Source organism: Lepisosteus platostomus, chromosome 1, assembly GCF_059453375.1.
Source record: "Lepisosteus platostomus isolate fLepPlt1 chromosome 1, fLepPlt1.hap1, whole genome shotgun sequence".
NCBI classification, from domain to species: Eukaryota; Metazoa; Chordata; class Actinopteri; order Semionotiformes; family Lepisosteidae; genus Lepisosteus; species Lepisosteus platostomus.
Window position 1 is genome coordinate 11,657,520 of NC_142611.1, and position 15,636 is coordinate 11,673,155.

The following is a 15,636-nucleotide window of genomic DNA, read 5'->3' on the forward strand; positions in this document are numbered from 1 at the left end:
CAGACGGAGGCAATGTGTCACGGACCTGCTGTCACAGCGCTGGTGGGAGTGAGCCTCTCCGGAGCGTCGAAGAATTCATCCTCAGAACTGGTGTCTCCAAAACCGGGAGGGGGCTGAAGAATGGGCGCCTGCTCTCTGCCTCCCAGCTGATCCTCCCCCCGAGCAGAGGCAGAAGGAGACGCAGGGACGCGCTCGTCCCGGGCGCTGTCAGGGGTGACGTTGGCGCAGAGGTTGTAGTACGGCCTGGCATCCTCCTCGAACGTGAAGACGCAGTCGAAGACCGCCTCGCTCCCTTCGCTGGCCCCCGAGGGGCTGGGCAGCGGCGCGGGGTCGACAAGGGAGTCCGCCGCCGCGCGTGGCGGCTGGAGGGAGCCGATGCAAGGGCTGCTCTCGGCATTGCCGCCGCCCTCCTCCCCTCCAGGCTGCGCAGGCACGTCCAGCAGGTAGGGGTGATGGACTTCCAGGAGCAGGGGCTGGCTGGATGAGCAGGCCTCAAGGTCGTCCTCCTCCAAGGCGTCCATGGAGTCACTGGAGAAGCTGGCGTTGAACCTGGCGTCGCCCCTGCTCTCCGATCGGCAGGAGTCGGAGGCCTCGGAGAAGCTGTTTTCGGCCGTGTTCTCCTCGCTGTCCCTTCGGCTCCGATCGGTGAAATGTTCTCCCTCGCCCTTCAGATACTCTGGCTGAGGCTCCTCCTTCTGTGCGTGGGCCTCCACTGTCTGCTCCCTCTGACCTGCTGTTCCCAGCTCATCACTGTCCTTTGGGAAGTGCAGGTCAGCCAGAACATCTTGGGCCGAGTCTATTTCAGAGGACTCTTCTGAGTCGCTGCAACCTCTGGACACATAACCTAAAATGCACACAAAAGGGATTTTTCACATGACACTGCTGAATTAAGTCTGCTTTGCTTTCGGGGAATTTTAATTCTGGGTTTTCAAACCCTGGAGCATGAAGGATGAAGGGTGTTCAATTACCATGTCCATCATTAGGGCTTAAATTACTTAAGCTGATATTTAAGATTTACTCGATATATTTTGCATTTGAGGATTTAAATAATGAATTCAGAGCAAAGTATGATATTTTGAGGGCTATAGAGATACGTGATGCAAGATTGAAGCCGCTCAGAACTGGGCAACAGAGAAAATGCTGTTTATTGATATAGTGGGCAAAAAACAGAATATGAAAACACAGTATGATGGATGAACATACTGTCGTTTTCTCATTCCACTTATTTCAGGTTTAACGTTAAACCTTTTTAAAGACAGATAATTTATTTTAGTGTATTTAACTGCCTTATTTTGAGCCTTTACCATTGGTTAATGGTCTGCACTTCTGTCCTTTTTTTAATCCAGTACTTTGTTTATTTTGTTGTGAAATATTAGACTAGGGCAAAATAACTTCTAATTCCCTGAAGTATTGACTTCTAAGAGTCTTAACTGTATTCAGCACTGATGGGTCTCCTAAAAACATTAACAGGGATTTTCAAAGCTTCTTCCTACACAGCAACCTGGCCTTAATCTGCTGAAAGCTACTGTAGACACAAGAAGATGCTAATCACTCTGAAACTTAAAACAGTTGTGGTGAACTAAAGTACAATCAATCTGCCTTTCTATTAGAAATCTTAAACTAGCTCAATTTCCATAAAGAAATTGAGTCAATTTTGCGTTCAAGCAAAATATTTTGGAAATTGATCCGTGTAGACTATCTTCTATTTTTTATTGTAGATTAAATATCCCCAATATTGATCATGTGAATTACTACTCAAAGTATGACACAGCTTTTAAAACGTCAACCGCGGCAGCAGCAATTGTGTCGTTGGGATGGGAACGTTAGCTATGTCGAGAAAGTTAAGTAAGTTCCAAGTGCCAGGTCAAACTGTAGTTTAAAATCTTTCTTTGGATGCTTACCTTCCTCAGCTGAGACACGGTGTGTCTTGGTGTTTTCAGGCCATGAGAACACAGAAACTCTTGAGTCCACAAACAGTTTGTAGTATCCAGTGATGAGACAGGCAAGCTCTTTGGCAGCATGGGACTCCAGCAGTAGTGTGATTGGCTGAGGGCAGCAGAAAGAAAAAGGTCAAAGAAAGGTAGTTGTATTCTCATTGGCCAAAATATTAGGTTCCACTTCCCATAGAAAAAAAGTGCTGGGCCTCTGAGCTACTTGAACAAGCTGTGGCGTGTGGCCCAGTCTCTGCTCTTTAATACAGCAGGACAACCTTCTGGTAGAGTTGTGATGTGGGTAACAGTGTGTGTGATTTAACTGCACCAGTTCAGCCAGCAATTCTGCTGAACTACAGATGCAGCCATCTCGAATGCACAAGCTGTCAGTCGGTATAGTGCAGTACGCACCGTGGTATCCTGGACAGCACCATGTCCTAGCGTTATCATTTTCCAAATACTCTGATGCAGGAGTGCACTAATCTTTAAAACTGCCAGGTGGCACTGTGAATCCTTAATACTGCAGATGTGTGTGGTTGTCAAACACATCAGTAAAGTAGTAAATGTTTACATGTGTTTACACAATACTGTATAACACTAATATTATATAATATTATATACGGGTGTAAGGGTATTAATACCCTTACACCCGAAGAAGGCTTCACAGCCGAAACGTTGTGTTTTCTTTCTTCTCTTTTAAGCATGGAATAAACCTATTACTTGTTCCTTAACACTAATATTGTCATTCTTCCCTGTTGAATAAAACAATACTAAAAATATTTTAAATTACATACAGTACACAGAAGTATTAGTAATTGTGGAATTAGAAAATAGAATTTAGATTTTGATTATTAAAAATATATTATACACAGTGGCCTTAAAATCATATCATATTTAAAAGCAAATAAACACATAAAAAAGAGGCCAGACAAAAGTAATTTTTGAGTAGCGATTTGAATAACTTTGTTGGTCGCGTACTATAAGTTGCATTGTAGGATACAAACACGGATATTTACAATGCTTTTGAATTTTGTGAGTGGCATTTATTAATTTGTCATTTCTAAAATAACGCTAAGGTCTTTTTATTTTAAAGTGCCTAATTGAAACAGAACAGGATGTGTCTCTTTCACAGCATGTAGTTTTTATGTTTTTCTAAATCTTTAAATCTTGTCCTGTAAGGGAAATGTCTACTCCATGAGTTTATGTTTTTGGAGTTTTCCCATTGTTCCAAAAGGGGTGAGGGGCAGGGCAGCATGACTGAAAGGCATATCTGTGTGAAACACTATACAGTATAATAATTTCTGAAATTAAGGGAAAAAAAAACAAACAAGATGTACTATAATCTCTAGCTGTCCGCCTAGCAGTCCTTTTATTGACAGTTAGCTTAATTTCCCATTACATCCCAAAGTAGTATCATAAAGAAAATAAATATGATTACAAATGGCTCCAAAGTCATAAACTGTAGGTGGCTTTACAGCGTAAAGAGCTTTTGGTCTGTGTTTCTTCATGCAGGCAGGACTATAAAAGGGTTAACCCCAGTACCCTCACTGCGAGGGGACAATAGCTCCGTGAAATTGGTCCCCTACAAACTGCACAAAAAAATGAAAACAAGCTTTCATTAGTGCTACAGTAGGTCGTGTCATTGAAAATAGCTTCCGAGCTACAGCTTGTGAGATAAAAAAGCATGTTTATGTTGTTACAGTCAAAAGCACTTTTTTGACATCACTTTTCTTCAGAGATCCAGTTGACATTAGAGGTTTGGAGAGAAAGCTCATTTCACTGATAATTTTTATTTGAAATTTTTATTTATTAGAAAATACCATTTCGGCACACAGGGTATACTTTTCATTCACAATCTCTTAAACCCCTACAGTGATAATACTACTTGTTATAGCTAAGCATAAAAAAAACTAATTCTGCTCACAGGGCTGAGATTGTTACTTTGTTAGAAAGTCGAAGTGATTCAGTAAATCAATAGTTTGTTGCAAAGAGGAAAATGGTGTTCACACTAAAACAGTTTTTGTGTGCATTCATAATGTTTCCAGGCTGTATATTAGTAAATATAATCAAACTGGGTTTCATGAAATAGCTGGTAATATTCTTGTGTACCTTATTTTTTATTTTCAGCTACCAGTGGCAGATGTGTAACTATTTTATTAACATGAATTAATTAATTTTGTTAATAATATCCAGACTATGTATTTAACTTTGATTATTTTTGTATTATTCAGGGGTAATAAGATCCTTTCGCTAGACGGGTCTTCAGAAGCACACAGAGACTACAATAAAGGTGAAATCAATCCCTTTTATTTACAGTGAGGTGAGATTTATGAACCATGAAATAATACCTCTTGAGCCTTTACTTCACTGAATGTCCTCAGTTCCCCAGCTAAACAGAGCTATGCAGTTAAGCTGCTTACTGGCATGAAACATCTCCATGCACAGTTCTATATATTATACCAAAAGGTCCCTTGCCTTATTCTTCGTAGTCTTCTTACTGAATTTTCTTTGGCTCTTGAGCATGTCAGAGGGTCTTCTCTGTTCCCAGACACAGATCATTGGGAAGCCTCTGCATTTGGTTTTAAAATGTCAGCCAACCAATCTCAGTTACCTGACCAATAGCACAGACTATTGGGAAATGTAGTCGGGCCACAATCTGCCATCTTGTCTGGACCTACTGCCCTCCTACACAACTTTAGGATGGCTTCAATAGCTTCCCATATTTTTCATCCTTATTTTTGCCTGTGCAACTTCAAGTAAGGGTGAACACGTGGAAGAAACCCTGAGGTGACAGTACCTTTATGTCCTGAAGGTAAATTTTCACCAGGCTAACCTTCTCCGACTCTGGGATCAACTCCACGCGGCTGATGTTGAGGAACTCTGTCAGGGTGGTCGTGATGTTCAACTTGTGGTTGACGATTTGGCTGATACCGTATTTGGCACCAACTAGCAGTGTGACCACAGATTCTCTGTCCTGCAGCTGGACAAAAAAGTGACACTGGGTGCCTCTCGTGCTGATTCTTTGATGTGATTTTTAAAAAAAGACAAGAGAACTGCAAGAAAAATATAAAGTGGGTGTGCTCTCTAACTTCACCAGATCACTTGTGTATACCTGGGTCCAGTGTGATTTGCATAACTGCCGCTGAATGAAAACTTAAATCAAGCAAGTTGCTCACTGCTTTCTAGTGTGAAAACTAGTGTGACATTTTCTGTTTGCAGTATGAAACTGAATTTTTTATGAAGATCCAATGATTCTACAAACTTGAGAATGTAATTCTACAAAACAGACAACAGAGGATGTCTCAAAAGGAAAACACCACATTCTTTGTCCTGGTTCTCCATCTGATACTAAAAGATCCGTAATTTTCAGGGTGATCTTTCTATTTTATACATAGGTCTAGACATTTAAGAACATTTCTACCACGGCCTTAAGAAACATCTACTTGTTTTATAAAAAGTTAAGTTGCCTTACACTTCATATAAAATTACATTCTATTCATCAATTAAAAATATTTAAGCTTTGTCGGTATTTTTACTCACTCACCATCATAGTGGCACTGAAGGCTTTTCCTCCATATGATTTGAGCTCGCCTAGGATTTTCAAGTAACTCAATCTTGCCTGCACAGCTGAAATGAGTTGCTGAAGATGAAAAAAAACATGGACTTTAAAAACAAAACATTCTAAATAAACTTATTTGGTTAAGATGTGTAAATCCTTATTCATACATCTGATGTGCATCTTACCAAGAAATGTGCAATGAACAATGTGATGAGTGGCCTAACCCCATGTTTGTATTAAAGAGGCAAAACATTAAAGAAAAAGTAACTAGTTGAAGAATTAGCAGAGTTACTTAAGTGGCAAATACAGCTTAAGGCATTTTGGAACAGCACAGTAGCTGTTGTTCAAGTTGTGGCAATGAAATATACAGTAGATATTGGTTTAACTCACTTTTTTGTTCATTAAACTACAACCTCAAACAGTGTAGTCCAGGAGTGTTATGGTGAAAAAAAAAGTTCTTCTCAGAGTTTCTTCTCTGTTAAGACTGTACATACAAAATGATTAATACATGACTTCCAAACATGTTATGCCAGTATATACTGGATAGGAATCCATACATTATTGCCAATCATAGAGAAATTCATAAGACTTCAGTGTAACTCGGGTGCCTTTTCAATGGGTTAATTATATTGCATTCTGCCTGCACTTTACTGTAAACTGTTTCTGGTTTATTGCAAAACTATTTCTGCAAATATGAACATCACGCTATGTTCACGCCTATTTTCAATTCATGATAAGAAGAGCTTCCATAAAAAATCAGGACCCAAATGTGGTAAATGTTATAGGGCAAAACATTAAAAACTGGTGCACACTGTTCCAGGCATTGACGCTACAATTATTAGTTATTTGCACCTTCTGCCTTGGGTCAAGCAAAGCTTGGGTTTTCTTCATGTGGTAGCTGATGGCTTTCTTCAGGTCCTTGTCTCTCATATTCCGCAACAGGGTGGGAGAGATGAAGTTTTCAATTCCCCAGTCTTTCCTGTCCAAATGAAATATAGCACACAGAAAGTCTCTTTCCTCTTCAGGCTGGAGAATGCGATTCTCATACAGTACTGTGCATCAGCGGTATAGCTGGAAGGAGCTGATTGTCAATCCAATATACAGAAAACGTTCTGTGAGGGCATCCTATTTGCACAAATCCATTCAAGTTTTAAAGTCTCTGAACAGCTTTATGTCTAATGTTTCTTCAACGAAGAAACTCAAAACTTTTTCAGGAAGCCTCCTCGCACACTTTACATAACAGCACTGTGAGAAATCGTCCTTTACGAAAGGAAACTTCAACTGGAGAACTGAGTAAATCCTTTTATATTAAATAATAGAACTTTTTTTATTTTTTATAACATCTAGTTATAAAGGCTATGAAAATCTATCATTCTATCACATAGACAGACAAACCTTCTTTCTGTTCTACTCTGCAAGACTAAAGAGAAACATGAGGGAACTTAAACAAGAGAAAAAACACAGTGCTTTCAACTCTCCCTATTATCTAACTTTCAGCTACAGTACCTCTGATCTGAGCACCTTTCCTCTTTTGCTGGGCAATACTTGGAAGGGACTCCAGGGAGACACCTTCTGGCCGGATGTGTGAAGTGCAGGTGTGGGTGTGTGCTGTATTGCAGGCACTCACGCAATGTACTTGAGGGAGAGTTTCTGGGGCTGGCCGCAGGAGTGCAGCCTTTCCTGCATGTGCAGCGCGGCCAGCCGCAGGGCCATGTTGCACTTCATCTCCACGGCGAAGCGCTCCTGCAGGACATCGCTGCAGCTCTGTGGAGACAGCACAGCATCACCGCGACACCTCGGACTGCCCTTACACCTGGGAGGATTATATACGGAAAGGCTGGGAAATCCCGTTCACTCCCATTCCATCCGTTTTCTCTATATTGCTTCATCCATAGAGAGTCACGGGGAGCTGGAGTCCAACCCCAAGCACTTAGTTCACTCAACACACACACATAAGGGGGTAGATAGAGGCACCAAGTAACCTGGACAGTGTGTCAGTGCTGTGGGTGAGGTAACCAGGACACCTGGAGAGAACCCACACAGACACAAAGAGAACACGCAAACTCCACACGGGAGACCCCAGTGCAGAAAGGACCACTACCAACACACCACGGCGCCGCCCTCTTCTTTTAATAAACCCGTGCTAACATGGTGTCTTGTCGCAAACAAACGTGAAATTCGATTTTCAATGGTCTGTGCTTTTATTCGCTAACATTTTCCAGTTCTTGGTAGCCTGTATATAACTTCTGAACTGCATTCATTCTACCTGATCGTCTGCTCTCAGAAGATGCCTTCAGAACAAAAGCTTTGAAGGAACGTGAAAGGTTATGTAACTGTAGTTAAGGCTGAAATAACGTCACAAATAATGTTAATAAACATTAAGAACACACCATAGAATACGCAGTAAGTATAGACAACAGCATATGCATTAAGGAAGACATAAGTCAGATCTGCTCCACATGCAGAGTTTCCTGTTCACTTACCTGTACTACCTAAAGGCAAGTGGAACCTTAATTGTAATATTGAAATGCCCAGTCTATGTTTAAATAATGCAAGACCTAGGATTTGGCTAAATGGATTAAACTGGCAAAGAAGCATCAATTGGAGTAGCCCTCCAACGGGAGCTGTGCATTAAGGGCATATTGTGCAATATGCGCTAATCAGGCAATGATAAGAGCAAAAAAATCTGGAGAAAAGCAAGTGACAGTAAAATTATTGAGACGTACACAATTTAAGACATGGACACTGACATTCTGTGTTATAAATTACCACAGTATATTGCCGCTCATTTGGAAGAACATTCCTAGATAAAAGCTCAAACGTAACTGAGGCATTTCACCTGCAAAGAAGTACATTTTTAAAAAAAGAATCTTTACAAAACTTAGTGAATAACTCTTCCCACATTGTGTGGCTCTTTTGGCACCCCTTTCCCCTAATAAAGACTGTCACACGCTTAAACCAAGGCTGTATTTAGTGACAGAAAGATCAGCTAATGGACATCGACAGAGAAAACTTGTAGTGGGGTGCCACACCTGTAGGTAGAGATACTCAAAGGCCACGGGGTCTTCCTGTAGGAGGTCTAGGGGATCCCTGGGCACAAAACACACTCTGAAGAGACACCTGTAGTGATGGGATTCCTTCTTCTGCACCACCTAGACAAACAGGCACAGCAGGTCAGGACACACCCCTCACTGGCTCTCACGTCGCCTAGTCCCAGCAATTACAATTCTGCAGCAACTTCACAACACAAAGTCTCCTTCTCCTACCACAGCCACGGCCACAACTGTAACCCGAATGCACACAGTATGATTCCCAAGTATTTGTCAGGAAAGCCTGGCATTTTTTGAAGTAGTCAATCAAGCCTAGTTTACATGTGTTTGTGAGTAAACCAAAGTACCCAAAGCAAACTAATGCAAATCTGGATAAATGTCCATGTAAAATCCACACGGACAGATTCCCCAAATCCAAATCCATAACTGAACTGACGAGCTGGATGGTAGCTGAAGTTACTTTTTTGCCACCCCCCAAAAAAAAACAAAGAAATGAGGCCACAGAATACAGGTAACCCCTAACTGTAGTGGTTCTTCATACTGTATGTGGAAAAAGTAAGTGCTAGTAAGCATGTAAGTGCTAGTTTGTCAGTTGTGAATGTGTCATACATTGCACATATGTTCTCTATATACTGATGCACAAAGACAAAAGCAACAATTTAAATATAGTCACATTTTAAATCATGAGCAGACAGTTTTGTTGATTGAGTAGTGTTTTTCCTTGGGATAATAAAACATCGAGCACAAGTATTGTGATTGCATAAAGACACAAGGTCATAGATGTTTTAAACACCTTTAAAGCTGCCAAAATTAGTTAATTACAAATCTGTATAAACAGACTTTCAACTGCATTTGGTTTTAATACATACAAGAGCAGTGAAAGTGAAAAGATACAACCATGTCCCTTCTATATAACAAACATTGCCTGGTTGCAAGGAACCTGTGAGAAATCTTGCTGAGATTAACAGACCAGATAAAGTACATAACTGGTGCTTCAGAGGTTGACCACATCGGTCCTGGACTGCAGCATCCATGTTATTGATCTGAATAATTGTTTTCAGACTGCAGTGGCTACAACCGCGAGAAATTCCAGAAAGAAATGACTCACACTCTGTTGCCCAGGCAGGGGTAACATTTTGACAGCCAAGAAATGAAACTGCAGAGAGTGGTGGAGTGTTTTGTTTGGTTTGTCCTTGACAGACCTGACAGAAGACTGGTGCCATGATGAGCATTGGACTGACTGCTGTGCTGTTCAGTCAACAGGTGAGATGTAGAACTGACCTGATAGGAGAAGGAGTCTCACTGAATACAAGAACGTCTTTGGTGAACACTGTAGGTAAACCTTGCTGCTAAGTATTACACCGATTAAGAGCTTGATCTAACATTTATTCTGTTCCAACAAGTCAATCCAGTAGGACTGATTTTCCAGAAGGACAATGCAAGACCACACTTCTAGGATTACAACGACATTACTTCAACACAACAATGAGGTCTTGCTGTGTACAGCTTCTTCATTACAATAGATTACAACATCAACAGGAAATAACCATGGCTTTCACGAACTGGCTTGAAGCTAAACAGGAAGAGGCACTGCTCATCAATGCTCATGCTCAAAAAGGGGAAATTTATTGCAATTCGTGAATCTGTATTTTTGTTCCTATTTTCAGTAATTGTTTGATATGCTTCTTTAAAGCATTTTAATTAACTCCATTAGAATGTTGCATTTCTTTTATGCATCAGTATATACCGTATGTATATCATTCTTTGCTGACAGCTTTGTAGTCGAAGATTTATAGTGCTAATTGCCATGTTAGAAAAATACCTAAACTTTTTAATAGAAGATATATTAAATAAAATGTGACTTTACATGTAAATACAAACAAAAATATGGAAAGATGACAAACTAAATTTGAAAGTTTTAAATGCACGAGAAATTACCTGAGCCTCACCATTGTTTGTTTGACAAATAAGATGAATTTAAAGCTTTACAAGATCCAACGAAATCACAGAAGATAATCTCTAAATATATAGTAGAGACATTCAAGTTGAAATGAGAAAAAAAAAGAGGAATAGTTCTCCTACAGGTTTCTGCGTCCAGTCACCATTACCTGCTCAATGAATTCGTCATCGTGCAGTAGATACAGTTTGGTTATGTTGTACTGCTCTTCCAGCACCAGAGCAAAGTGTTCAATGCAGCGAATAGACAGCTTTTCTTTCAGAGTCAGAACAATGTCCTGGGAAAACACAGAGCACAGCTTCTAATGTCCACAGAGAAACCCATTCACTGCACTGTAGTTGTACTCAAGTCAAACAAAACCTCTGCCAACTACAATGAAGTGTCTAGAATTAAAGTAAATTAAACAGTAACCTAAGAGTCATAAATTGAATTACAAGGTGTATATAGTGGCCTGCAAATGTACTCAACCCCTTCCAAATAGTGTCCCCCTGAACTAATTTACTGTAGGTTTACCATTGGGAAGGGAGTGAAAACCTATGCAATCAACATATTTTAGTTTCTGATTTTTCTTTTGCAGTTCTTCCTGAGATTTAACTTCTTTAACCCATAAGTGTTCAGATTGTACATTCAGGTTCTGTCAAAAATATTCACTTTAAAAAAAAATATGTGTCCAGAATATGTAATTTAACAAAAAGGGACATTTTAAGAAGGGGTTGAAATCAAGGACCTGTACGTTTGCGTAAGTTTTCCTGACCTATCGAGCACTGTGGACTTAAAAAAAAACCCCAAGAGGAGGCCATCACAGCCATCTAGTTCATTTGGTTACTAATAACTAATTCATCCAAGGATCTCAGCCAGCTATTTACTGAAAGAACCCAGGGTATCACCTTCAACAACATGGCTTGGTAACTTGACCCAAGCCCCCTCACCCTTTGTGTAAAAATGTGCCTCGTTCTCACTTTTAAATGCACCTCCCCGCAGTTTCCATTAGTGTCCTGTCTGTGTTTCAGTGTTGGGTCTGAAGAAGTCCACTGTGCTGACTTTTTCTCAGTGCCTTTGAGGACTTTGGCACCTGAATCGGGTCTCCTCGCAGTCTTCTCTGTTCAAGACTGAAAAGGTTCAGTTCCTTCAGTCTCTCAGTGCTCTTGCTCTTCTCTGGATTGTTTTCTGAGTGGCAATACATTTCATTGTAATCTGGCGTCCAGGTTTGTACACATTTTATTCTAAATGATGCAATTTATTAATGTGTCATATAATTCTAATAAACATCCATTGATTTAAATGATACGCATTTAACTTCAAAGTTAATAATAAGACATTTCTACATCATGTACAGATACAGCTGAAAAAATGTATTTGTATTTGTTATTAGGGTCTTTGCTCATTCAGGCTGAGGAATAATGTTTGAGGCTGATTAATCCGTTAATCCATTCCATATCTAGTTATGACTAAAACTGAACACTTTTTCCAAATGGTGAAACCGTTATGAGATGTAGTTAAGTGTAGTTGCTGTGCCTTGAAACCTCAGCTATTGTCAAGCATTGTAACTGATTTATCCCCCCTTTCACAGGCTGAGGGGATACTGCTTTCACTCTTTCCAACAGAGGTGCCAATTGTCCAGTAAGACCCAGTCATAATTACTGGTTAAATGAAAGATGTACCTTCACAGTGGTTTTCTCCTCGAACTTGAATGCTTTAGTCTGACCATTTTCCAGGTACACCTTGAGGACGTTTGGGAGGAAGAGCAGAGAGTTACCCTGAAAGAGATTAATAATAATTGCTTACACTTATATATAGTAGCGCTTTTCTGGACACTCCACTCAAAGTGCTTTACAGGTAACCACCACCATCAATGTGCAGCATCCACCTGGATGATGTGACGGCAGCCATAGTGCGCCAGAACGCTCCCCACACACCAGCTATCAGTGGGGAGGAGAACAGAGTAATGAAGCCAATTCATAGATGGGGATTAATAGCAGGCCATGATTGGTAAGGGCCAATGGGAAATTTGGCCAGGATGCTGGGGTAACACAAGGATTTAACAGAACCACTAACAGGAATATCCCAGAGACACATTGCTGTTGCTCAAAACGATAAAGAGCAAGAGAAGAAAGCCTTAGGCACAAGGGAGAAAACCCATAAAAAGAGAGAGAAGGATGGGAAATAAAAAGTATATCACTGCCTAGAGCCCTGAGAACTGAGCAGAGGTGGTTTGTCAAGCAATGAGGCTTAGTTAACAGCATGCAGATGGAGAATAACAGCAGAGCCAGCTGCATACAGGTAAAGAACATACCCTCTGCTCTGTAGAACAGTTTGCAAAACATCTGCTACTGGCTTATCATTACAAACAACATTGCCCAATAATCAGAGATAATTATAGCCATTCCACAAAAAGTGAGATATAATTAGAAAAATTTAGTCTTTACTGGATAAAGAGACATTTATAAAAGCTGTTCAATGCACTGTACATCTGAAACACACCTTGTAACCTGCATAGGAATGTCTGTTTAAAGAAGAGTGAAGGTGATATTTGAACATAGACAAATACAGAGGTTTGCTGATTTCATAGGGCAGAATATTCCACAGTCTAGGTGCACAACAGATGACTCTGTCACACATGATGAGTAGTCTTCTTGTCGTGGGGACCAGCATTATTGGGCTGGAAACACGATTTATTAAATTAATAGTAATAATCTATCAAGATGGCTAATAATTGCCAACTGTTATACAGTATATGTGGTATAAGATACGGTATCTAATACTACGAAGTCTTGTATTACGGTGCTTCCCACCGGATGTTTTTTTGTATTAATGCAACAGTTGTTGTTTCAGTATCTAACCACATATCAAGGTGAAGAACTGAGCCGCGAGTAAATGAACTACACGTTGCTTACATGTATGTTATGTTTAATTTTAAAAAAATACAGCTAATCGATTAAAACAAGTTTACCAAAGTTTTGACGTTGTCGGCAGACCTGGAACTTGTCTCTGGCCTTGGTGCTGATCGGATGCAAGGGCCGTCAAATTCATCACGTATTTGATCGTGTTGGTCCGGTTCGACAAAGGAATCGCGGGGACACCAGCCGTCCATCTGTGCTTTTGCTTCAATATCTAAAGGCATCTTGAGCAGCGGCAGACACGGTGGTGCAGCCGCCTGCTGTGAGCTTGCACGCAGCCAGACAAGTGAATGATATGCCGTTATCGGATACTTTATAAGGCCCTGGTAGCCAGGTGTCATAATCAGGCTTTTTATGGTTTAACAACGCAGCCTAGCTGGATCTTAATACTACTGACGCGCAAGAGGATTTTTCTCCGTGTAACTCTGTGCGCACCAGAAGTGTTTTCCTGCATATGCCGACGTTTAGAGCCAAGAGCAGCGTGCGAGTTGCCAGGGAACAAGCAAAGGGTAATTTCACGGTCGGGGTAAAGTAGAAAAATTGAAAAACGCGTCAGGGCTTTGCCGCCTCCTACAGGCGATGGGTTAAAATGAAGGATTGGCGCAAGATTATGACGGATTAAGAGAATGTGAGAAACAATGTGAGAATAGGTAAAGGGAGATGGACAATGATGGGTAAATCTCTATGAACGAACTCCAAGCGAAGTGTAGGAGGCAGAAATCTACATTTTAGGAGTTTCGTGTAAATGAAATAATTTCTGAGTGCTAAGGCTTTGAATTGAGTTTTATACACGTTTTAGTCAATTATTAATGCCAAATACTTTTGTTTATATCACTTCTGAGTGTAGGTGTTCACAGGTTCGAAGTTCAGTACAATTTCTTTTTCCTGGGGTTTGATAAATGGCTTTGATATATAAACAATATATTAGTAGGGATCATCAATTTTAGTAGGGAATGATGGTTTAAACTATGTGGATGCCTTCACAGCATACAGAAATCCTACTAAGGAGAAGAAACTATTGATTCATATAACATTTTATTAACTTTGTCATATATGCCCTCTCACCTGTAGACAAATGGACTGCTATACTGTCATTTCAGTTTCCTCATCCATTAATCAGCTTTCAGAGCATAAAGTAGCTTGTCAGCTTCATTCCATAACATTAAATGTGGTTAAGGTCAAAATTGTACCTGCAGATCAATTTCAAAACCCACCTCTGTTCTCAGTGATTTAAGTAATGGACTCTGGCAGTAGCCTGAGGATCATTATCATGTTGAAAAAGAAACCTTCTTGCAGGCAGTCTGCAGTACTTTCTGCTTCTGTAGGCACCTAGTTTGAGTGGTGTGATTGGAACTGCCTCGTCACTTTGAAAAGAGCTTTTCACTTAAGGGAAGAGTCACTTTCTAAGCATTTTTGTTTTGCAGCAGAAACAACATCGCTGCAGACACAAAATGCTGATTTATGACAGAGAAGACCACTCTTCAATTCCAGCATACCCCACAGATATCCCAGTCTCACAGTACAGAAATTTCATTTACATGACAATGAAATTCTCTTCTGATGGCAGTGATGTACTATGAAAGCACTTTGTTATAGTTTCAGTGTGTGGTACATCAATAATTCTTCACAGTCCCTCTTTCAGCATCCACAGAAGACAGACTATGCTGGATTCCAGCTGTGCTGCTACTGAACTGTCTCCTACTCTCTGGGCAATGGGTATAAAAGTCCACCGTTCCAGGATGTGCCTGATGTAGCTCCCCACACCTGACAAGGTAGGCCCATCACCTGGTTTATCTGTCTGCAAGTTGAATGACCAGCTGTTACCCAGTGTCCTGACTGCCTGAAGCCATTCAAGATCCCATGAAAAAGGGGTACTAACCAATGTTCCCTCTAAACTGTGCGCGTGTGCGTGCGCACACAGGTTATGAAATCAGCGCACATAGGAAATTGAACTGCGCACAAAAGATTAAATACCACTTTTTGGTTGGTAAGTGTGGCATAGATAAGTTTCCCAACTAGTTGTACTGATCCAGCAATTCTTAATTTCTCATCCTTCTCAGCACCTACTGTGTCCTGACACTGGTGATATACAGTATCTAACCCTTCACATCGCACACATGATAGTTTTGTGCCATTGGCTCCTTAGCCAAACACTGACACCAAATGTCTGAACACGCAGTTCCAGATGTAGGATAATTGCAACAGTTCAACATCAGTAGGGTCTCAATGGGCTTAAACCTAC

At 40.6% G+C, this 15,636-nt stretch overlaps 1 protein-coding gene and 1 long non-coding RNA gene across 3 annotated transcripts in view; one reads left to right on the plus strand and one right to left on the minus strand.

Annotated features, from left to right (window-relative positions):
* frmpd1a (FERM and PDZ domain containing 1a) overlaps positions 1 to 15,636 on the minus strand; it is a 57,794-nt gene that overhangs the window by 5,208 nt on the left and 36,950 nt on the right. Inside the window, exons 1-10 of one of the 2 annotated variants that reach the window (XM_088624058.1) lie at positions 13,448 to 13,933; positions 12,159 to 12,254; positions 10,649 to 10,774; positions 8,523 to 8,642; positions 7,118 to 7,254; positions 6,343 to 6,469; positions 5,476 to 5,571; positions 4,729 to 4,911; positions 1,902 to 2,046; positions 26 to 844 (exon numbers count right to left, since the gene is read on the minus strand). In XM_088624058.1, the coding sequence (XP_088480184.1) occupies positions 26 to 844; positions 1,902 to 2,046; positions 4,729 to 4,911; positions 5,476 to 5,571; positions 6,343 to 6,469; positions 7,118 to 7,254; positions 8,523 to 8,642; positions 10,649 to 10,774; positions 12,159 to 12,254; positions 13,448 to 13,735 (2,137 nt within the window). In that variant the 5' untranslated portion in view covers positions 13,736 to 13,933. Of the gene's footprint in view, positions 1 to 25; positions 845 to 1,901; positions 2,047 to 4,728; positions 4,912 to 5,475; positions 5,572 to 6,342; positions 6,470 to 7,117; positions 7,255 to 8,522; positions 8,643 to 10,648; positions 10,775 to 12,158; positions 12,255 to 13,447; positions 13,934 to 15,636 lie in introns of those variants that run through there. The other variant, XM_088624048.1, reaches the window with a different exon arrangement.
* LOC148677698 (uncharacterized) lies at positions 13,823 to 15,422 on the plus strand. Its single transcript, XR_015935281.1, has 2 exons — positions 13,823 to 13,903; positions 15,025 to 15,422. It is a non-coding gene; the product is annotated as an uncharacterized LOC148677698 (long non-coding RNA).